This window comes from Mauremys reevesii, linkage group 6 (genome assembly GCF_016161935.1).
Source record: "Mauremys reevesii isolate NIE-2019 linkage group 6, ASM1616193v1, whole genome shotgun sequence".
NCBI lineage: Eukaryota > Metazoa > Chordata > Testudines > Geoemydidae > Mauremys > Mauremys reevesii.
The window spans coordinates 33,105,561-33,130,359 of NC_052628.1; the positions used below are offsets into that span (position 1 = coordinate 33,105,561).

General features: G+C 43.6%; 1 protein-coding gene and 1 non-coding gene across 6 annotated transcripts in view; both read right to left on the minus strand.

Moving 5' to 3' along the window:
• Window positions 1-24,799, minus strand: part of SLC38A9 (solute carrier family 38 member 9) — a 78,102-nt gene that overhangs the window by 40,373 nt on the left and 12,930 nt on the right. For 3 of the 5 annotated variants that reach the window (XM_039544324.1, XM_039544328.1, XM_039544325.1), the window contains 8 exons: window positions 12,596-12,728; window positions 11,358-11,479; window positions 11,156-11,219; window positions 10,935-11,028; window positions 10,238-10,408; window positions 9,457-9,516; window positions 3,398-3,598; window positions 865-972 (listed from right to left, as the gene is read on the minus strand). In XM_039544324.1, the coding sequence (XP_039400258.1) occupies window positions 865-972; window positions 3,398-3,598; window positions 9,457-9,516; window positions 10,238-10,408; window positions 10,935-11,028; window positions 11,156-11,219; window positions 11,358-11,479; window positions 12,596-12,728 (953 nt within the window). Of the gene's footprint in view, window positions 1-864; window positions 973-3,397; window positions 3,599-9,456; window positions 9,517-10,237; window positions 10,409-10,934; window positions 11,029-11,155; window positions 11,220-11,357; window positions 11,480-12,595; window positions 12,729-18,279; window positions 18,320-20,877; window positions 21,040-24,799 lie in introns of those variants that run through there. The other 2 variants (XM_039544326.1, XM_039544327.1) reach the window with 2 other exon arrangements.
• Window positions 23,383-23,542, minus strand: LOC120408781. The gene has a single exon (XR_005600959.1). It is a non-coding gene; the product is annotated as a U1 spliceosomal RNA (small nuclear RNA).

Genomic DNA, 24,799 nt, shown 5'->3' on the forward strand with positions numbered 1-24,799 from the left:
GATGAATGTCCCCGAGCTTCACATTATGCTTGAGTCAATAATTAAATATTAATGAAGGGCAAAATTACTCCCCCATTCCCAGACGAAGTCAGAACGATCTAATTAGATACTATACGCATACATCTCTTCAGAGCTCCAATGTAATGCTGCCTCTTGTAAAGAGAGAGATGACCTTAGTGTCTCTTCCCAAGTCTTCCACAAGAAAGTGTTTGTGACACCCTATATACTGAACTGTAATATCCCTTAAACAACTGGCAACCAATGCTGCCAAGAAGAGACAGAGAAAGGTATACGCCAGTTAATGGGAGTTTAAAAATACAGGGCTAAATTATGGGTTGAGGACCACGAGAAAGTGGGAAGTAGGTGTGAGGTGCACTTGGACACATGGGGATGGGTACCACATAAGAACTTAGTGGAGTACTTGCAACACTTTATAAATCACTCTCTCTTAGGTTTGTCTATAGTGAGCACTACTTTAATAATGAAGCAGGGGAAAAGGTGCCCGCACACAGGAGTGATGGGATCATGGCCTCACCTTGCCTATCCACAGACAAGTTTTCTCTGAGCTGGTGCATAGTGGAGGTACCAGGCAATGACTAGCCTTCAACCCTTGTGTTTCTGGACCCCAGGCAGCAATTTTATTACTATCTCCTGTGAAGGAGAACTGGGAAGGAGGAAGAAAGGGGTTCCCTGTACCTTTGTCACTCACCCTTCAGAAGGCACTAATAAGCACATTTACTTACCTATTGTACCTCACAGGGATGTTGGGAGGATAAAAATGAACGTTTATAAAGTGCTTTAAAGATTAAAAGCACAATATACATGCTTAAAATTAATCACTGTGTTTAATTTTAGCTATCTTACCTGGTACAAAAAATTCATCAGCTGTAAACCAGTTGAATTCTAAATGGAATCCCAGATGTGCAGCCTTCAGAGTAACAAGAAAAACTAAGTAGACAACTGAAACAGTACCTACACACACAAAAGAGACAATCAACCATCATCATCAGGATAAACTGTGATAGAAATTTATGCATGCTCCATTCTACATTGGCTCCCTCTAGTTAGTTGCCACCAGCCCAAAGAAATTGGGGTGCTAGTCATCCTGAAGACTGCAGGACAATCCCAAATTTTAAACACTAGTTCTCTGGTCCCAAATCACCGTTTTTCCTTGTAAAGAGAGAGAATGTGCACAAGAGAGAGCTGCTGCACTACATCCATTTATTTAAATTTTAAGTGAGTCTAGTTCCCTCGATAGGTGCTGGATTAATAACCCAGGAAACTAATGTCTCCAATTATCCACAGCACTGGTTGAGCATGGGCAGCAGCAGAATGAGATTCCCAACCAACTTCCTCCAGTGTACCTGCAGGGACTATCACTCGTAGTGCAAAGTAGCTTTCTCCAGACCCATTTAGTTGTTGGCCTTTTGGGTGAAATCATTCACCAAGATGCCAGTTAGGGCAAACTGCAACTGTGAACTCCCCAGTAAGACCAGGATTGACACTAGCTGCAGTGACCTTTGGTCACGTCTGACTTATACCTCATCTGAGCTAGCAACTTAGACATGCCAGGATCCACATTTTATTATATCATTCCCAGGAGTCATACAATGTCCCACGGGGACACAGAGGATCACATATAAAATCAGAGATGGGTAACAATACCAAGTCTACAGCCTTAGTCTGACTACAACTGCATGAGAATGTGCAGTTCTGGCCCCCCCAGTTTAAGAATAGAGGGAAAGAAACCCAGAAAATTATAAAGAAGGTCAATAATTATTCAGAGACTGAAAAATAATCTGTCCATTTATTTTAATGCTATAAAACTGAGATGTATCCTGATGCTACAATGATGAGCATCAGAGAAAAGTTTATAAATATATGTGAGGGGAAGAGCAGGATTTATATGCCATATATACTCGACCATAAGCCGGTTCACTTATAAGCTGACCCCCCCTTCACCCCCAAGATGGATAAGTAAAAATGGAAAAATTTTATGACCCCTTCATAAGACGACCCTATAATTCAGGGGTCAGCAAACTGGCTCCCAGGCCATCAGGATAAGTCGCTGGTGGGCCAAGATGGTTTGTTTACCTCGAGCGTCCGCAGGGACAGAGGTAAACCTAAGTAAACAAAGTGTCCCGATGCGCCAGCTGCTTACCCTGACAGGCTGGGACAGCAACTGGTGGGGAAATTTTTTTGGCGGGGGGGGGGGGGAAGCTGGGAGTCAGGGGGTAACCCATGACCACCCTCCACATGACCCCACCTCTAGCCCGGGACCCCACGGGACCACCCCCCACATGACCCCACCCCTAGCCCGGGACTCTCCCCATCCCATCCCTTCCCACCTTATCTGAGGAGGGCCAGGGGAGAATGTCTGACCTGGCTGGAGCTGCTCCTGAGGCTGCGGGGAGAGCAGCGTGGCCAGAATCTGGCCCCGCCTCTTCCCTTTTGTGTCTGCTGGCTGTGCTGCCTCTCCTTGCTCCCTCTGTTGGGGAGAGAGGCTGTGTCCCACCGCTCCCTCTCTATACCTGTTCATAAGCTGATCCCCTTCTCTGGTGCTTCCCTTTTTTACTAAAAAAAATTCGGCTTATGAACGAGTATATACACAACAGTTTAGAAAACAGGCTGGGGGCGGGAGACAGGATTTCAGTTGAGAACTGTCTTCAAGGTAACAAAATAAATGAAGGGAATTATTCATTCACTGAATATAAAGAACAAGTTAAGGAATGAAATAAGAAAACAGTTCTGAACATGAAGATCAATTTAAAGCTAACATGCTGCACAATCTCCTAATGTTCTAAACTGGCCTAGGTTTCTGTATGTCTACAGACATAAATAAATAAATAAATAAATAAATAAATAAATAAAACCTGTCAATTTGCTGACTTAAAAATAAAGCCAACACTGAAAGGCAGATGCACTACACCATAACTTATTATACGTAATGCTTTATAAGCAATTTCAGTTTTCAGTATTCTATAAGGTATTAGTTTTGAATTGTTAAATAATTAACAATGAGATAATGGCAGACTATTTTCAGGCATGAACACAAGGGAGGGTTGAGATTCTGCTGAATGCTGTTGTTCTGATATTATTTTCTATGTAAAATGCTAATAAGAACAGTGTATATTTAACCACTTAATATTTACTCTAAATACAATTAAACCTATTTAAAGGGTTACCCAAGGGAGCAGCAATACCCAACTCCCTTGCAAAGGCTGATCATTCTCTAAAGGACAAACAAAACAGTACTGGAAACCTTGGAGATATTTCAAAGACTTTGCTTAAGACAAGAAGTTGGCCACTGGAGGTGGGGTCATTACTACAGGTTTCACTGTATTTGCTATGTATTTTAACAATAATAAACGAACAATCCAGGAATGTTATTACCTACCTAGGATGTTAAATTTGGCAAAGAAAGAGGGAGACTTAAGATTTAGAAGGGGCAGAACAACAACAATCAGATAAAATGGCACAGTTCGAGATTTGCTCCACCACTCCTCAAACAGCTCAAAACCTGTGCTGTTGTTGACAAAAGGAAACAGCCCACTTTTGTTGCCTCCTTGATCCTCATTGGCAGTACCTGGACAGATGACTGAAAGAACAAACAACAGGGCTTGTTTACACAAAAGCTATGCAATGAATCAACAAATTCAGTACCTAATCTCCAAGGGAGTAAAGTTTACCACTGGGAGCCTAGAAGCACTCAGAAGCAGCACTCTGGCAGCTCAGCTGCTGCTCCTCTGCTTGTCTCCATCCATTACGGCCCACCACTAAGGGTGCATTATGCTTGGCGCTGGAGGTGTGATTCCCAGCTTGAACAGAATATATTTGTGCTACGGCACTAAAAATAGTAGTGTAGCCCCTACAGCATGTGCAGCGGCAAGCAGTGGCACAGGCTAAGTGCCTTGAGCCTAAACCCACTAGATTTTGTAGGGGTGTACTTGGAGCAGTTGGCTTGTGCTGCCACTGCCCATGGTATCGTGACTACACTCCTATTTTTAGCATACTAGCTTGATGAGAACTAGCATGAGCAGGTCTATGTGAGCTGGGAATCATTCCCCCAGCTCCAAGTGCAGACATAGCCTAAGTTTTCACTGCTGGGCCATACCCAGTTCTCCCTGCACTCTCAGCTGGTACCTCCTTCACCTCAGCACTGAGTGCAGAGAGAGTTGACATAACTTAACAGCTGAATGTGAGGATAGGCAATACCAACTAGGCCTGCAGTCTGAGCTGACTGCTACACAGGATCAACATCCAGGGGCATGGATGCAGGACATGCATGCATAGCTGTCTGTATGCATGAGCGTGTGCATGTAGCTGTGTTTACTCCATTGTGCATACATGGGTTCCTGTGTGTGTGCGTGTGTGTGTGTGAGAGAGAGCAGCTTGCCTGTGCTGCAGTGCATGCACACATAGCAGTGTCTGCAAAGCTGCCTCTGTGCATATGAGCAAATACATGGCTGAATGCATGTCTGAGTGCATAAGTGAACATATCTGGCTGTGCGTGTAAGCTGGGTGCATGGGTGCCTGCATTAACAGTAGTGCACACATGGTTTTGTACACATCAAGAGAATAAATACAATCAGTGGCTGTTCTAAAACCCTTGAATTAACATAAGTTACAGTATCATATTGTTGGTGTACCAACCACAGCCACCAAATGTTAGGGAGGATGAGACACCTACAACAGGGGACCCTTATAATGTTTACATTTTAAAATATGGAGTGTACTTGGGGCTTTTTGTGGAAAAATGTCAACAGCAATTCCTATCTTATATGTTGAAATATGAACCTGTTCTAATGTTCTCCTAGTCTCCATTTATACCTTCGTACTTCATAATGCTTTATACCCTGTTAATCTCTTCCTCCCACGGTGGCAGCATGCCTGCCAGGTTACAATAACCTAAAGACAAAACTCTTGACAGTGTTTTGACTTTTCTGAAATTTAAACAGTCATTTTAATTACTGTTTTCTAATTGGTTTTCTCTCCATTGTTTCACAAACCCTTGAAAAATGCTTTTGTCACTACTGATTTGAACCCTTTCTGATTAGCAGAGAAGTATTCAGGGCTGCCAAGTGATATTCAAGCATCTGACAGCCCTGTTCTGCCTGCTTGCGAAGCTGCAGTTGCACTGTTTGGTCACTGGAGAAGATTGTGGCACACGGCTTCAGGCAGCCTGACAGAATGTCTGCTTCTCCTCTGACTGCACCTTCTGCTGGAGCTGAATGGGGAAAGGTGTGGCAATAGTGAGAGAAAGTGCAGGAGCAACCAGGGTGGCAGCAATAGTAGTGAGTAACCTGGCTGGCGGGGACAGTAAGTGACAGAGCCCCTGAGTGCCTCAGCTACTTCCCAGATTGAATCCCCAAGACGTTCCTCTCCAGAGAGGCTCCAACCACCAGTTCCCCAGAGAGACTCCGGTTCCCACCACATGTCTAGTCTGAACAGCAGAACAGGGCGAGGATTGACTCCCTCACTTCACAGGAATCTGCCTCAGAGATCTCCAGGAAACTCTTATGGAGATACCGAGCAATCTGCTGCCGCAGGTTCTTCAGCAGAGCTGCTTTGTTTCTTGCCCCATTAAGGGTAACTTTCCTGCACCACTCTGCTGTCACTGTGGGGTGGAACCATTGCTGCGCATACACAAGCCACATAAGGGCCAGGGCAGAAGCTGCAGTCTTGGAGAAGCCCCTCCCTTGATTCCCTGCTCATCCTCAGCAGTGAGATATCTTCCTTAATGAACACAGCCTGTGGAAAATGTGGGGACAGTAATGATTATAAGGCCCCCGCATAGTGCTGGCTCTCCCCAAGAGCAACGTGCCCAGTGTACAGTACATTCCTGGAACACTGATTTCCCCTGCCCCTGCGGTTACTCACCATTTTGGGGGGTCTTGGGGCTCGTGTGTGCTTGCCTGGGGTCAGCCAGTTAGTGCCAGGTATGTGAATAGTGGCTGTTTTAAAATCAGTGGCCTGTGTTGCAACCAATACTGTTTCTGTAAAATGTTGCATTTTGGCTTCACATATGTGACCTTGGGAGCCCAGCCTCCCTCTTTGTTATCACCGGCTGAACAGAATTAGAAAGTGGCCACAAAGAACTAAAGAGACTTTCTATGAGGTCATGATGCACTCTGTGGCCAAAAAACAAGAATTGAAAGAGTGGTGGGACAGTGAGAGGAGAATGTGAAGCGTCAGAACGAAGCCATGGAGTGGCTCTTACACGTTATGGAGCACCAAGTGGACACGCTCCAGGTGCTACTAGCACTGCAAACTGAGGAGCTCTGCGCCCGCCCTCCCCTGCTGCCGCTGTCACAAAACTCTTCCCCATGCCGCCACCCCCCCCATACATGCACACACCCACACACTCTTAACCTCTTGGCTACAGTCTGTACCTGCTGCATTCCACTCCTACTCCGTACTCCCAGTACCCACTGCACTCAACCCCCATCCCTCTGCAGTTTAGCCCTGAAGTACAGTGCCCACTGCACTGTACTTCAAAGGACAAGGCTGCATATGATACCTGGACATACACAAATCTTTAACCATCCTGGGACCCCACCTCCTCCTGGGACCTTTCCTTCCCCCATCCCCCTCAGTGCTGATGTGTTTTTTGTTTTGTCTGTCTCTCTCTCCTCCAGTTGTGGTTTTTTAAATAAAATAATTGGTTTGGTTTGAAGGCAATCTTTATTCCATTAATTGAAAGCAAACAGAGCCCTGCAAAGCAACAGGCAATTTTCTTACACCTTCACAGTGCATCATCTGCACCAATCACAATCACCTCCTCGCATTACAAGCGCTGCACTCCTGAGCATAGCAACAAATATTAGTGGCTTTCAGCTTCAAACTGCTGTCTCAAGGCATCCATGATCCTTATGGCCCCACACTGAGCCCCTCTAATAACCCTGGTCTCTGGCTGTTCAACTTCAGCCTCCAGGTGCTGAGCCACAGCGGCCCACCCCCGAGTGAAGCTTTCACCGTTCCCTTCACAGATATTATGGAGTATACAGCACCCAGCTATAAGCACAGGAATATTGTCATCAGCCAGGTCCAGCCTCCCACATAGGCAGCGCCACTGGGCATTTAAATGGCCAAAAGCACACTCAGTCATTCTGTACTTGCCCAGCCTGTTGCTGAACCGCTCTTTACTGCTGTCAAGGTGCCATGTGTATGGCTCCATAAGCCACGGCATTAAGGGATAGGCGGGGTCTCCCAGGATCCCAATGGGAATTTCAACTTCCTCTACGGTGATCTTCTGGTCCGGGAAGAAAGTCCCTGCTTGCATCTTCCTGAACAGGCCGAAAGAGGTGTGCATAATGCATCTTTCCGGGCCAGCCTGTGTTAATGTCCTTGAAATGCCCACAGTGATCCACAAGCGACTGGAGAACCATTGAGAAATACCCCTTGTGATTAATGTACTCGGTGGCTAGGTGGTCTGGTGCCAGAATTGGAATATGCATGCAATCTATTGCCCCTCCACAGTTAGGGAAGCCCATCTGTGCAAAGCCATCCACAATGTCACACATGTTGCCCAGAGTCATGGTCTTTCAGAGCAAGATGTGATTATCAGCCCTGCACACTTCCGTCAATACATGTCCAACGGTAGACTTTCCCCACTGGTTAGCGACTGATCGGTAGCCGTCTGGAATAGCCAGCTTCCATAGCAATCGCCACGCACTTCAACAACAGGGAAGCTCTCATTCTCATATCCTTGCACTGCAAGGCTGGGGTGGTTTTCCTCATCCGAAAGTTCTGCAGCCTCTGCTTGTCATCCCAGATGTTGCATGACTATGTGATACCACCACTCAGTGCTTATTTGACAGAAGCAATCTCTTGTCGTAGCTACTACATGTGGCGAGATCAATATCGCACTCCTCTTGCCTTTGTAGTTTAAGGAATAACTCCACTGCCACTTGTGACATGTTGGTCAGAGAAAGCAGCATATTGGTCAACAGTGCGGGATCCATTCCTGAAGACCGAAAAGGCAGAGTGTGCAGTACACAAACCATTGAAAGATGGTGACAAATGTGGACTGAAGCACAGGGATTGCTGGGATGCAAAGCAATGCATCACAGGGCATTGGGACAGGACCTAGGATGCCCTGCGACCTCCTCCGCCTTCCCACAACTCTTAGTGGCAGAAGAGGAAGAGGTGCTCTGTGGGATAGCTGCCCAGAGTGCACTGCTGCGAACACTGATGCAAGTGCCACAAGTGTAACACGCTATGCTCAGGCAGCTGACAGTGTGAACACACAACAGCGGTTTCCCTTCAGCGCTCTCTGAGTGGTGCTGTAATTGCTGGCGCTGTAACTCTGCCAGTTTAGACATACCCAGAGTTAGGGTAGATTTACACTTACCTTCCCGGTCAACGCGGTGAGTTCGACTTCTCAGAGTTTGAACTATCGCGTCTGATCTAGACGCGATAGTTCAAACTCCGGAAGCGCTGCGGTCGACTCCGGTACTCCACCACTGCAAACGGCGGTGGCGGAGTCGACGGGGGAGCCGCGGAGTTCGACCCACCGCGTCTGGACGGGTGAGTAGGTCGAACTAGGGTACTTCGAATTCAGCTACGCTATTCATGTAGCTGAATTTGCATACCCTAGTTCGATCCCCCTTCTTAGTGTAGACCAGGCCTTAGTGTGGGTTTTTAGTGTAGGGCTGTGTAAAGTATTTGCAGAGTACAAAAACCCATTCAAATTCAAGATAAATTTGGGTTTTACGATAAAAGGCTCCCAGAGCTGGGCGGAGTGTTCCCTCAGCCTCTCCTGTTCTTACAGGAAACTCCAGGCTCCAGGATTTCCCTCTTAACTGCTAGTGAGGGAGATACACCCTCGAGCTTACAGAGAGTTCTTCTTCAGGTCTGAATTTTCACCCTGAAGATCTGAAGAAGAGCTTTATGTAAGCTCAAAAGCTTGTCTCTCGGACCAACAGAAGTTGGTCCAATAAAATAAATTGCAGTAGGACAGTGGTTCTCAACCTAGTTACCATTGTGGCCCACATCCAATACTGCCTGTATGGCCCATAGGATGTCACATGGGCCACAGCTGTGTGCTGATTGGGCCGCACATCTCATTTGGAAGCTTAAAAGTACATAATCAGGCAGCAGCAGAGACAAAAAAAAAAAAAGAATTAAACAGTACAGTACTGTGTTAAATGTAAATTACCGGTATTAAACAAATATAAAAAGAAAGCAGCATTTTTCTTCTCCATAGTAAAGTTTCAAAGCTGTACTGTATTAAGTCATGTTCAGTTGTAAACTTTTGAAAGAACAATCATAATGTTCTGTTCAGAGTTACGAACAACCTCCATTCTTGAGGGGTTCGTAATTCTGAGGTTTTACTATACCTCACCCTCCTGCTCTCTCTAATATCTTTGGATCGACATGGTTACAACAACACTGCATATAATATCCCTTAGAGTTATTTTATTGTGGAACATAGTACTATTGTGCGTTTCTTACCTCTATTACTCCCATTAGTACCAGGAACAAGATCTGTTATGTTGATGTCATGAACATAATCTGAAAATAAGAAAAACAATCTTACTATGATTGCTCTACTCCTGCTGCTATCCTGTTCCTTCTTTCTGTAAATTTATGGAACTGAAATGAGAGAGGTAGAATAGGAGTTTTGCAGTGTCTCACCAACTCCCAAATTAATAGTCTCAATCCCATCTAAAGATACCGGATTATTTCATTTGCAGCTTGATTGTCTATCTCCACAATATTAAAAGCAGCTTTAGATGACATGGGTCATTTACTGGTGTGAGTTCTCATATACCCATTGAACTTCTCCCATAGCTATGAGAGATTCTCCAGTGACTCAGGGCATTATAACCCATGATAAACATCAGAACATTGTCTTCTTTGTATAAGATGCCTTGCTTTACCTCTGTGAAAAACTCATTCTCATTCACTGAATTAAAGAAGTCCATAGGACCAAATCTGTTGTGTGTACGTATATCACTATAGACCACACACACAGAACAAGCAGAAGATGCAACAAAAAAAGTCATCCTTGCTTTGTGATGCTCTTTAAAGAAAGTCTAACTGGAAATCACTCAAAGAAAGGCATGCACCTGGAGAATTATAGAACTTTTAGAGAGGTTATAATTATGGTGCCCAAGATTAAATTTCTCTGGTGCTACAAAAAAAAAACCCTGATTTTAACAATTTGTTCCTGTGTTTCAGTACCTAGAATTTTGATTCAAACCAAATTGAAAGACAAAACACTGATACTTACTGTATATAAATTTTCCTGTGTTGAACAAGAAGTTGGACATAAGTACCCAGTAAATAACCATGGCTCCAACAAGAGACACCATTGAAAATAAAAGACTGGACCATTGACCAAAGGATCCAAAATAGTACTTGCAAACATCTGGGAATTCCCAGTTTGAGGTATCTATTAAAGCTGAATAAAGACAAGAATACAAAAATTTAAAAAGGGTGATTAAACACGAGAATACTCTGATTAAGAGAGATTGTGCTGTTTACATAAAACTCTGACTCAAAGTAAAAGTCTCCTTCTACTGCTAGATAAATGCCACCAACTTAAAGTACAACACTTGTCAGGGGACAACATTCTGTTCCATAACTTGATTTCTATTACATCAGATGGTTGGTGGAGTTTGACTGAAGGAGTTCAGAGGTGGTTAAATTTGCTTAAAAAGAAACAGGTCCCTATAAATTCAAGAGGTAATGACAGGTGGAGATGGGCCCCAAGACACGAAGTCTCAAACCAGAACCCAAACTTCCCCAAAGTTCAGGGGGATCCAAATGAGGAGTTTTTGTTTGAGTCCCATATCTAACGAACAGTAAATCAAAGAAATATTCAGACAAACACTGGCAGAAACACAAACAGTAATAATAAAAATCATCATCATTCAAGATCTCAAACTTTACACAAGAACACTTTGTGTAATGTAACAGATTCTTACGTATCATTGTCCGTGATTTCACAACTCTGTAACAGCAATAAAGTGTCAAGCTGCCCATTAGCAAGATCAAACAGATTCCAGTGGTAAATCCTGCCTGTTTAAGAAGAGAATTACAGTTATATTTTTACACATTAACAATAAATGTTGATGCAAATGGAACAAAAGAACACTGTAAATGGTTTTCCATGCAAATATTTTTTTCTAATAAACATTGATCTTACTTGTTTTATTCCCCATGGCATACTTAGTATAGATGTGCCCATCATCGTATTCCAGATCATAAATCTGAAGAACACAGAGAATTAAGGAGCATTGTTATTTCATTCCACCTTTTTAGAAAAACATAAAACTTATTAAATTTCAATAGACAACTTCCAATATAATGCAATTTTGGGCTACCATACAAGAAAGTATTTAACATACATTGTCACTATGCTGGAGTTTTTGCCATAACCATCAGTGCAACCATCGATTTTGAAAGCAGTTCCTAATGGACTATACACATAAATTTCTTCTGGCGCTGGAAGTACATGATCAGGAGCAATCTAATAGATGGATAAAACAAGATGTATTAATAACAAAGAATCTCTGATGTTTCAGTTATACTAAGCAGACTACTTACTATAAGAAAAACATGAAACTTTTAATGAAAAGTACATTTTCAAGCAGATCTGTTCTATTTTTAAAGAAAAATTGATGGCTTTGAATTATTCTTCTGTAGAATACAGCATTTGCTCTCATCCACATCACAATCCACCAACTACTTTATGAAAATATTTTCTCAGTGACAAGCTATACACAGAAAATGCCCTAAGTTATCAGGCTTGGATACCTAAATTTAGGTGCATAGATTTCCATGTTGACAACTTAAATATGTATTTATGAAAGTTCTGGTGACAAAGTATTAAGACTAGGCCAATATTGTAAGACTCAGGATTGTTTGCATATCTTAGTCATATTTTTCCATCACCTAAGAAGGCAGTTGTAACTTGTGGTTCTATGTAAATTCAAGCATGCTCAGCCAGTAAGACCTAATTTAGAAGCAATCCTCAAGGTTTATGGAGGGGATGTTATAATGGGATAGCCTAATTTTGGCAATTAATTAGTCTTTGACTACTGGCAGTAAATATGCCCAATGGCTTGTGATGGGATGTTAGATGGGGTGGGATCTGAGTTACTACAGAGAATTCTTTCCTGGGTGTCTGGCTGGTGAGTCTTTCCCACACGTTCAGGATTTAACTGATCGCCATATTTGGGGTCGGGAAGGAATTTTCCTCCAAGGCAGATCAGCAGAAGCCCGGGGGGGGGGGTTTGCCTTCCTCTGCAGCATGGGTCACGAGTCACTTGCTGAAAGATTCTCTGCAACTTGGAGTCTTTAAACCATGATTTGATTACTTCAATGGCTCAGGCACAGCTTTGATACAGGAGTGCGTGGGTGAGATTCTGTGGCCTGCATTGTGCAGGAGGTCAGACTAGATGATCATAACGGTCCCTTCTGACTTTAAAGTCTATGAACTCTATGAGCTAGGTTTGTTTTAACCGGGGTTTTTCCTTTTTATTTTTCAGATGTAAATTGCAGAAGTCGGGCACTTACAATACCCACTACACCCCGCATGTCATGTCCATTAATTAATGGCATCTTTAACCCATCCTTTCCTTACCAGTGCCCTATCTGAAGGAGAAGTGAGCTTGCTATAGTAATGAATCCGCTTATTCATCGCTGAGGCTTCATCTGTAACTCTGTGTGTGTCATCATTCACACTAACAATATTTGAAGGCTCTACGTGGAATGGCCTAAAGGGAAAAGGCACAACAAAAAACCTTTATGAAACTTAACAGAAGAGAAATAAATTAGATATTCAGAAAATGATTTTGTATCCCTCAGGAATATAGACTACCATCCATTAACACATTGCAACTCCTTAATGCACTGCTTTCTAACTGAAAGAAGGCAAGGAACATACCACAAATGCAATATTTATCTCCTTATATAACCCATTTTAAAAGGTAATTGGGCCAAAGTCTGATGTGTTAGGTTGCACCTGCATAACTGAGAGCAGAATGGTGACCAGTATCTAGTTAAAAATACTGGACCAAATTGCATTGTGTTACACTAGCATAACTCCAAAGCTCAATTAAGTTAATAGTTGTTCTAGCTTTATACCAGAATATTTTTAAAAAGTCAATTTTTAGTTCTCATTTACCTCACTGTTTCCCTTTGAATGGCATTTGATTAATCACTAGGAACATGACTCTCAGGAACAAAAAAATACCAAGGGACAGATTATGGCCCATCCCTAAGCAGTCATGCGGCAGCATACACCGTACAGAATAATATCTTCATCTCTCCTTCCAGCATCGGATGTAGAGGTTCCACACCCAGTAGTTCCTCAAACATAGGAATGTAGGGATTGGGTGGACAGGGGTAGGCAGTGGGCTCAGTTCCTTCACTGGACTTGCTTCTTCACTGCCCTTAATACAGAATCTTACCCCAATTAAGGTAAAGAAAAATGATAATTTCCACTTCTGAATCATAGCAATATATAGACACAGAATCTGAATGCTTTGTCAAGAACTCTTTATTTCTATATAGGTACAGGACTCCATTGGCTTAGTAAGACATTAGCCAAAGTCACATGAGGGTTTATTTCTCAAGATAATAGAAATAAAAGTTGTATTACTTGCTTGCAAACCTTACTAAACTTTTATTGCTTCTCTTCACCTCCGCTTTTATTGGCTAAACTCACTAAGATTTACAAACACAACAACAATATTCAGATTTGTTAATTCACCTTACACACACTCAAAGCAAAAAAGTTATAAAAATAACCTCCCCCCCAGCAAATTACAGGTAACAATCAAAACAGCTCTTACAGACAACAGCAGCAGCAAAAACCGAGTCATGAAGAAATTTTTATTTTTCCTGCAATAAGAACCAGGTCTATTTGAACGTGTGGAGTTTGAGCCAAGACACATAAAGATGGTGGCCAGTTCCCTTTACAGCAGCTCCCAATAACAGGATGCTCTCTAAAGGGTTGCATGGTTTTCAACTCCGCCTTCATTCTGGAACACCATTTTCCCTGAACAAGTTCCCATCCTCCTCCCAGCTACAAAATTAAGCATCTATATCACAGCACAAACTTGCATCAGGAGGTTAATAAAGCCTGATCTGGAACTGCAATGCATCTCAGTGACTGGCTGCTAGGAGACACCTGAGAGAGATGGAACTTGCTGCTCAAGCCCTGAATGCTGAGAAAATCATTTCTGTAATACTCCCCACTCTTAACAGCACAAGACAGAAATGCATGTTTTTCTCTGAGCTGATATAAGCAGATAGGAAAAGCATGGTACTTTGTACAAGTTGCAAATAGTTTGTCCATCTGGAAGTATTAAAGGAATCATAGAATATCCGGGTTGGAAGGGACCTCAGGAGGTCATCTAGTCCAATCCCCTGCTCAACGCAGGACCAATCCCCAGACAGATTTTTGCCCCAGATCCCTAAGTGGGCCCCTCAAGGATTGACTCACAACCCTGGGTTTAGCAGGCCAAAGCTCAAACCACTGAGCCATCCCTCCCCCTCATTCTCTCTCCCCCTCTTGGAAAAAAAAATGGTTTAATTCACTAGATCCTTTCCCACATCTCATCACTTAAAAATGAAAAAAAATTTAAGTACTCCCAATCAAGATTACTTTTTTGGACTATAAAACTATGAAGGGGGAAAATACTAATTTTATTTTTAATCTATATTTGGGACATGGAGGTGTACCTATATGAATTAGGATTTATTTTTTTCTTAACTAAATATATTAGAACACAATCATGAAGTAAAACTGTTGCTGAATTTAGTTAAGTGTGGAAAATGAAGGGTTAACTAGTTCAACATAGGTACAGAAAGGACATATCTATGCACAGATCTCATTTCAAGGCACACTCATTTTAGTTGAGAAGTTATTGATTCTCTATACATTTGGTCTCCCTGCACTTCTAATGTAAATAACTTTCAACAACAAAAGCAAGATCTGGGAAACTAAGGTTAAAGTTATTCATAATAAAGGGATGAAACCCACAGTTTTTTAAAATGACCTGCATGAATAATTTGTTTCTCTTTCTCATTTGGGTTTTTGTCACATGCTGCTTTCCACATATGGGATATGGTGGCATGAGAGATGTACATCTAATTATACCTTACTCAGACTGAATGCACAGTATAAAAATCCAGTGAGGTCTAGCTTCTTCTGCCCCACCTGGAATTAATATTGTTGGCACATCTCCTCTGTTGTTCCTGTGGGAAAGCTACACTAAAGAAGTGACGCTTAGCACATGGAAGTGGAGTGTGAGATCTCTGCCACTTTGCCTCTTCTGGAATGGCGCTCAATAATCTTGGACCAGCTGCCATGAAAGCTCTTCCCTTTGCTATGTGGCACTAAGCTGTTGAAGGAGATCAGGTTCTGAGACAGAGCAGTGTGGGCCAATATTCAAGACCAGTGGTTCTCAAACCCCTCCTGCCCCAAGGGCCACTTGAAAATTGCTGAGGGTCTCGGAAAGATCATTAAGTGGTCTGCCAACTGTTTTTTGTACTGTTAGCTAACTATTGTAAAGCACTTTGGATACAAGCGCTATATTTAAAAACAAAATGAAACACAATAATACACTTTTTTTGTTCTACAAATAAAATCAAACAACTCATTTTAATATCAGTAGTCTTACCTTTCTAACGTGATTGATGTGCCCTCTCTTTCCCACCGTGGCAGCCCCCAAGCTGGGGCTGTGAAAGAGGCGGGGGTGTCTCTCCCTCTCTCTTCCGCCATAGCAGCCACAGAGCTGAGGGTGGGAAGGAGGGCCATCTCTCCCCAGCAGCCACAGCCCTGGAGCTGGGGAAAGTAGCCTCTTTTGCTGGTGTTCCATAGCCCTGCATGTCCCAAATTCCCTCCACCTCTTCTTCTTACTCCACTGCCCCCTTCCACCTTCCCCATTCCCCTGAAGGCCACCACCTCACATGTACATCTTCTCCAGGGTCCAGGCACCTAATTAGTGGAGCCACACCTGCACGGCCACTAATTAGGTGGGTGGCCCTTCATTCTCTCATGTGCAGCCACCCAGGCACACACCTTAGAGGGAAACTATCCGCAGATCATCTGAATGGAGCTCACAGACCACTGGTGAAACACGGACCACAGCTCGAGAACCTCTGCCAAAGAGCACCTTACAGATGGAGACCAGAGACCATTAATTTGACCAAGTATTCCATAGAGAGCAGAGTATCAGGGAGATGCTTTTGGTGGTGACCACGTATAGAATAAAGAGGCTTGGGAATGCCATCAACATAAAGCTCAACAGCTCTATCAGATCACTGAGAAACCTTCACTCTCAGGAGGGAACTCACATGGGGTCACTCAAAAGGCAATAGGAATCAAAAGAGGCATAATGGGGGCGGGGGAAATTGGCATGACTATGAGTGTTAATTTATAGAAACAATAGTGTGGGTGACACCCAAGCACTGAAAGAGTAAATGGAGGGCCAGCAGAGTTCAGTGTATCTGCTTTTTTTCCCAGGACAACATACTATTATACTCTACATTTAAATATTAATCCAGCTGACAATATTCTTCACTTCGGGGCAGAAATTCCACCACAGGGGAACCAGTGTGTTTACCACTGAATGGTAGGTACAGACAGGATGCTGGAATTCCACACTAGAGATTTACATCTCCTGCACAACACACAACTGTTCTGTGCATGGGACACCAAGGCCAGCAGCTCACTTGGGACATGCAATGGGAGGAGGCCATGGGATTGGCTATTACATTTACCCACTAACCATTCTCTCTAATGCACGATAGCACAGTAAACGTGGAGCTACTGCAGCTTCACTGCAGGGGCGGCTCTAGACATTTTGCCATTCCAAGCACGGCGGCATGCTGCGGGGGGCGCTCTGCTGGTCACCGGTCCCACGGCTTCGGTGGACCTCCCGCAGGTGTGCCTGCGGAGAGTCCACTGGTCCCGCGGCTCCACCGAAGCTGCGGGACCAGCGGACCCTCCGCAGGCACATCGGCGGGAGGTCCACCAGAGCCGCCTGCCACCCTCCCGGCGACCGGCAGAGTGCCCCCTGAGGCACGCCGCCCCAAGCATGCGCTTGGTGTGCTGGGGCCTGGAGCCACCCCTGCTCCACTGCCAGGGAACCGAACTGCTTCCTCCCCAGCTTCCTTAGTCATATTGTGTACTTGGTCCATGATTAATGCAAGGAACCCTGGATACTAATCAGACATGTTAGTTTTCATTTTATTTATTTCCAAATATCACATCTTGGACAATACAAAGGACTGGGAAATTTCTTGAAGCCTTTTTTTTTTTTTTTTTTGGTACAATACCACTGGTCAGGAGAATTCAGTTGCTGAGCTATATGCATTTTGTGACTAACATTCATAAGGATCACAGGACAACTGAGGCACATATTAATAAAAATATGGATGAAGGACTGAATTTCCAAGACCTACTATATCTCAGGGTTATTCCTTGCCATTTTAGAAATACATATCTTTTCTTTCTTTTATAATCATAATCTCAGATACGATGATGCTCTGCATTAGGTCCAGGAAAAGAAACCCTCTAAAATCTTTCTGGATGGAACTGTCAGAAAGATACATATGGCAAAAAGAGTAAAGGAAGTCCCATATATGAATGTAAATGTAGATTAAACGTGGATTTTTATTTATTTATGTGCAAAAATGTGGCTATAGAAACTGCACCAACAGAAAAGGGCAGAATATGGCATAAATTTGGCTAGTCTAGTTGTGTGCTGAAATCTGCCGGAATTTTCATTATCTTGAAAAACTGGTATATTCTGCTTTTCTGAAAATAGTGATGAGTAATATTTTAGAAGTCCTACAAAATGGAATGCACATTTCAGAACAATAACTGGAAAGGGGTATGTTTAGGGCCACTCTGTGGAGAAGGAAAACATACTATTTCATGTCATAGAGTTAGCCTTGTTTGGATCTGAATAGCCAGTGCTGTACATCTGCTGAATAATATTCAGAATGAGGCCTTTAAAACAAGACTTTTTTTTACTTCACTGTATTATTTTAGTGCTCCTCCATGACACTAACATTTCAAGTCATAGAAACATTTACTTTGTGTTCAAATTATACTGTCTCACCATAACTCGAAGACATTCGCAACATTTCAACTTGAAGACACTTTACTTGTTTCATATATGAAGCTTTAGAGCTGCTACAAAGCTGAAGAGGGAGTAATGTGTGAGCTGTCAGTATGCTCCCTAATGTGTTAAATGCTCTGGGGCTGGAGAGAGAGAAAGGAGACTTCATTAAGGGCTTGGCTACACTTACGGTTTGCAGCACTGGTCATCCAGCTGTGTAGGAGCAGCGCTGGTGTGTGGCCACACTCACAGCTACCAGCACTGGTGTGTGGCCACATTTGCAGCATTTCCAGCGCTGTTGGGAGTGATGCATTATGGGCAGCTATCCCAGCATTCAAGTGGCCACAACGTGCTTTTCAAAAGAGGGGGGTGGAGTGGGGTCTAGTGTGACAGGGAGTGGGGGGAAAGAGAGAGGGGATTTTTGGAGCCAACACTGTGTGTTTAGCTTCCTGACTTGAAAAATCAGAACATTTTTCTGACCCCTTAGTCTTAACTCTTAATTGCAAACAGCCTGCAGGCAACACGACTCCCCGCTGTTTCCCTGCCTGCCTCTCATTTGATTGTTTACAGCCAAGTACAGATGATCACAGCAAACAGGAGCTCTGTTTGTTTTTTAGATAGCAGCAGCAGCAACGGAGGAGCTCCACAGAGCTGTTCACAACAGGGAGGAGGATCTCATTTGATTGTTCACAGATTGATCACAGCAAACAGGAGCTGATAAGCAGCTCCGATAGAAATGGAGCTCGGAGCTCCGGAGGTTCACAACAAAACAAAGACAGGCTGCATAACAAAACAAAGGGAGTAATTTAGTTAAAAGCATTCTGGGATATCTCCTTATTCCCTGGAGGCCAATAAAAGCACTGGTGTGTGTCCACACTTGATGAGCAGCGCTGGATCACCAGCGCTGCAATCGCTACACCCCAACCTGGCCAGGTGTACAGCCAGCGCTGCAACCAGGGAGTTGCAGTGCTGGATGTGCCTTGCAGGTGTGGACGGTTACTAATTGCAGCGCTGGAAAGCCTCTACCAGCGCTGCAACTTGCAAGTGTAGCCAAGCCCTTACTGTTTAAATGAAGAAAAATGTCTTTTGACCGGCATGGCCATTCACTGTATGATTGTAGAGCACCTAGCACAATGGGGCTTCAATCTGGTTCAGGCCTGTAGATGTACTAAGGGCCTTCCCTCTTCTCCAGTTCACTCATGGAAATCAATCTGCTCTATGAAACTCACCAGCAGCACTGTTCATAGGCTAATCTGGGTCCTAACTGTGCATATTTCACATGTTCATGTCTGCAGACCCCTATCCTGCAACTAGATCTGCATGGGATAAGTAATCTACCCATGCAGATCCAACTGAAGGAACAGGGCCAGATAAACTCTTTGTGGCAGGGATTGTGTTTGTTTAGCATATTTTTCTGTGGAAAGCATATCATGTTCAGTTACAATATCTATCAATCAGTGTTCTTATACTGATATAGGCATCTATCAGTACACCTATATTGGTTATTTATAGTTCTTCACACTAACGTAGCTTTTATTCTACAAAATGCTGTACAAACTGACAAATAATAATGCTAAATTAAACCACAGACCTCCTCTTGCCCCAATATTTGAGTTTTGTAATAATTTAATCATTAAATACTATGGATATTAACCCAGCTATTGAAATAATGAATCCCTTCCTGCAAAAAGAAAACACTGAGAAGAACCTTTTTGCTCAATTACATAGTCTATTTCTTTGCACTAGGCCCTTAGCTACATCTGTTCTGTAGTTAGAAGATTTTACCCTCCAAAGATATCTATCCAGCATCCTTCACTATCTCTAAATTCACAAGAAAACTTTAAAAGAGGTAAAAAGAACCACTTCTGAAGAAAAGAAACTCCTTAGCTCCCTCACCCATACTATTATTCTTTTCAGTAGTGAAATTTAGAGATGTTTATTTTTCATACTGACTGCTCCTGAATCTTCTTTCATCTTAACTTCCACCCTTTTATTCTTTTTAAATTCCCTGCCTTTTTCTCCCATTGTTTTCCCCTGTAGTTAAAGGCCAGGAACATTAGGAACATCCACTACAGTGGTTTTCAAACACTTTTACACTGGAGAATTACTTCTAACACAAATGCCTTCAAGTACCATCCTCACAACTCCAAACATTCCTTAAGACAGTTACAAAATTTATTTACATAAAAATGTTATAATCAAAGAGCTTGAAAGGCAAAAACCCCACCCTAACTTTAGTTCAACAGGTGCCGTTGCTGCAACTTCATAGTGACATCCCAAAATTAAGGTGTGTACAAAATTACTATGTTAAGATTACCAACAACCTAAAAATTACATAATTAGCAAATCATTCATACTGAATAATTAGAAATTCTAAAGGAATAAAAAAAAGCAACAGTGTCTACTTTAATAGACTTGTATTATATTACTTAAAGCCATTTACATCTCTAGTGTATTTTTTTTGTTAAACAAAGTAAAAAAAAATATCTTTACTAGATTAAGAGACATAATTACATACCAGTAAAAAACTATTTTTTGGGCAATTCAACAACACATCTTAAACCAACAAACCCAATCGGTCACCTTATAGTTTTTAAAAATCCATCCAAGGCTACTCAGAATAATTAACTTATTAACTAGGAAAAGAGTCAACTATGAAACAAACAATAACATCCCACAATATACAATAGACAAATACTAAACATAAAAATACAACATGATGTCTTTAAACACAAGAAAAGAATATTCTAGAACCAACCAACAAAGGATACTAGAAAACACCACAAACCTGTTTCTGATCATGGTATTCACAGGAACAGGTTTTAAAAAAAGCCTTCTGTTAGTACACCTGCACTGCTCCTACTCCCACTCCCTCTCACCCCCTACTTTTAGCATAAGGCAGATTTTTTTTTTCTCCTAGGTATGGCTCCTAAAACCATACAACCAGGTAACCTACTTTGTGCTAGTCAATCCACCTCACACTCACAACTAGAAGAGGTTATGATGGCCAGGCAGGCCAATTAACTCCATAGGCTACACCTGGAGGGGAAGCCGGGCGATTGAAAGCAGGCTCAGCTGGGCAGGAATAGGTGGGGCCTATAAAGCCAGGAAACTGGCCCTAGAGAAAGGCTGCAATTGCACTCAGAACAAGGAGGGCTATCAGGAGTTAGGAGAAGTAATCCATGAAAGAAGTAAATTGGTGGGCTAAAGGTTCCTGGAGTAAAGTATAGACCTGTGGTTCCCCTACCAGATGCTAAAGGAGGGGCTCCTAAAACAATGAATAGGAAGACTGCCTATGACTAGTGAAAAAAGGACTTTGCTATATCCTGAAAGTGGGAATGGTAAGTGACCTAGCTAGTAGGCTAAGTCATGCAGAGAATACTGTTCTCCCTAAGATGAGAGAGGACCTACAGACCTCTAACTCAGGTATGGTTCCCAGGTGTCCAATTTTCAAACAGACTGCTCAATCAAAAAGGGACCCTGGTGGCTCTGGTCATCCAGCCTAGGGGTAGCTGGGAGCTCTACATACTGCCCCCCAAGCACTAGCTCTACAGCCCCCATTGGCTGGAAACTGTGCCCAATGGAGCTGCAAGGGCAGCATGTGGAGCTGCCTGGCCGTGCCTCTGCATAGGAGCTGTTGAGGAGAGTGGCCTGAGGTAATTGCTGCCCAGAGCATGCACCCTGGTCTCCTCCCTGCCATCTGAACCTCTCATCCCAGTCTGGAGCACCTTCCTGCACCCCAAACCTCTCATCCCTATACCCCCAGCCAGAGCCCTCACATGCCCCAGCCCAGTGACAATGAGCATATGAGTGAGGGTGAGGAGAGTGAGCAACAGAGGGGGGGATGGAATGGGTGGGGTCTCAGGGAAGGGGTGGGGCAAGAGTGTTCAGTTTTGTGCAAGTAGAAAGTTGGCAACCCTAGACCTAGGCATGCAACCATGGGAAGGGGCACTGACTTTGAGAGCTAATTGCCAGAGTGACTAGGAGGAGATGCCATGCTAATGGTGAGTGGGGTAGAGGCTGACAGTTTGTGACCCCTGCAAGTAATAACCTTGTGACCCCCTGAGGGGTTCCTGACCCCCAGTTTGAAAACCCCTGTTATAATGCTGCTATCAATCTTAAATCTGTGGTGGAGAGGAAAAAGACTTTCCAAAGACAACAGTGCCATCTTTGTGTCTTTTATGCAAACTGCACCTCACAGACACAGGCTTGGTAATCAGAAAGGCAGCAGGGCTGAAAAGCTCAATCTGGGTGATTGAGAGGCAGCAGGGGCACTGACTGCACTTCTTTCAAAACTGCCTTTAGCTGAAGTGGGTCAGAGCATCTGGCCTTGCCCTTCCCTTCCTTCTGCTCTAGCAGCACTGGCTGCTGCCGCCAGGGAAGGCAAGAAAGAAAGTGAGTCTTGTAACAAGCAGAAATCACCAGATCTATTTCAAGATGAAAGCAGCTAGTTCTGAGAGAAAGTGTCTGCTCCCAGCACTCTTCTGTAGCTCTCTAACCAAAATCCTTTCCTTTGCTGCAGCTGCTGCCTACAGATTAGACCCAAGTAAGGACAAATAATCAAGAGAACCAGCTTAATCATAGGTGCTGGAATGATGGGTGCTGGGGGTCCTGCTACACCCCCTGGCTTCTAGTAGTAACCCAAATACATGGCTTCTGCTTTTAGCACCCCCCACAGTAAGTTTTTCCAGTACCACTGGGCTGAGGCCAGGTAGGGAGATTTTTTTGGAGGGGGACAACCCTCAAGACAGTGACCTACAGGATATGTCTATGCTGCAGCTAGGAGGTGTGATTCACAGCACAGGTAGACAGACATGTTAAAAATGGCAGCATAGACATTGTGGCTTGGGCAGTGGTTCAGACTAGCCACCTAAGCTTGGACCAGCAGCCAGGTGGCCTTACAATCAGGCTGCTAGCTGAACTGCTGCCCATGAAACAACATCCATAGTACTATTTTTTAGCATGCTAGCTTGAGCTGAGGTAGTGAGTTTGTCTACCCGTACTGGGAATCTCACCTTCCAGCCACAGTTGTCAACATACCCACTACCAGCCAAGCCAAGGGGGGAGCAAGCCTGCCATTACTATAGGCAGAGCTGTATCGAAAAACAGTGCTGCCCTGAAAGGCCAAGCATGGATCAGAAAACAGCAGGCCTGCACAGGCAATGAGGGAAACAAAACAGGAAGGCAGGAGCAGGAAAAGCCTACAGGCACCTTAAGCTTTCTTGTTTAGTTTCTGTTGCTCAGGTATCTTAACAGAGCTCATGCTTTAGTTTCTTTGTGGATGACTAAATGCCAAGGAAAAGCATAAACACAACCCCCTCATGACCACAAATGACACAGCTGAGTGATGTTTGTTAATATGGGATAGTCAGTGCTTCTGGAGTGCAATGGATGAACCAAAGCATAAACTAACCACTCTCCTAACCATAGTATCTTCCTCACCAGGGAAGTATAAGCTACACTTGTTGCATGTGTCACCCTCTCACCCACCATTCTTAGCATATGGCAAATCTTTCCCCTGCCACTTGCAGCGCCATACAGCTGTATTACATGGTAGCCCAGTTCATGCTAGCTGGGCCACAAGGGCCCCAGACACTTTTCAGTATTAAGTACATGGCAAGAATTTGTCCTGCACTTCCTCTTTCCTCATCCCAGAGTACTCTGTTGCCTCTAATCTACCTGCACAGGCCATGCCCCTGTTTTGTGAGCTGCCTCAGGCAGACATCCATCATCTCATTCCTTCCCTGCCTTGCCCAGGGAAGGTAAGTAGAGACCCATGTCTTGGAGGTTCTATGCCCTTGACTTGCATGTAAGTTTGAAGCCTTTCAGTCACTGGAGTCTCAGCAAAAGTGGATGGCAGGAAATCAGCCCACAGATGTGCTCCTGCACTAGTGTCCATGGTAGGATGACTAGATAAAGTGTGAAAAATGGGGAGAGGAGGGGGGTAATAGGTGTCTATATAAGAAAAAACTCCATATATTGGGGTTATCCCTATAAAATTGGGACATCTGGTCACCCCAGCCCATGCTGGGGGGACTCTTCTATGCAGACCTCATTCCTCTGCCAGAGAAGTAAGGCTTTCTAGAGAAGACCTTGCCCTCTATAGCCCTTTTGTGCATACTGCATCCCAGAGATATGGTGCTTGGTGAAAAGACAAAGTAGCAGAGCCAAATGTCCGAGAGAGCATGGTGCTATTCCCTCCATCTGGAAAGTAGGTTAGGGGCTCCATTAATAGTGAAACACGCTTTCCCTCCCACTTACTAAATGTTACTGTCTTGCAATTAGTATTTATTAAAGGGATGCAGTGGTACCTGGCATACTCTATTCTATTTTCAACTGCAGAATAATTTTGAATGTTAAGAATGTAAGTTATAGGCCGGGCTAGTAGCACCACCTAACATTAAGGTTTCCCAGCACCTCCCACTATAAGACCTTGTTGTCAGTTGCTTACAATGTTACCAACAGTTTAGGTTTGGGCTCTGTTTTCATGTTGGGGGTGTCCTTCAAACTAAACTTTTTTGGAAAATTTCAGCCAAAATGGTTAAGCCACTTCCAAGAATGAGGCCAAAGAAAAATATGCTGTTTTGCCCATAATAAATTCTGGCAACCTTTTGAAACCCTCTGCTGCCCCATGCATTTGAGTATGAACTCAAAATGTGGCAGCAGGGTGGCCTTTGTGTCCGGGATGTGCCTTTTGCTGTCTCAATGAA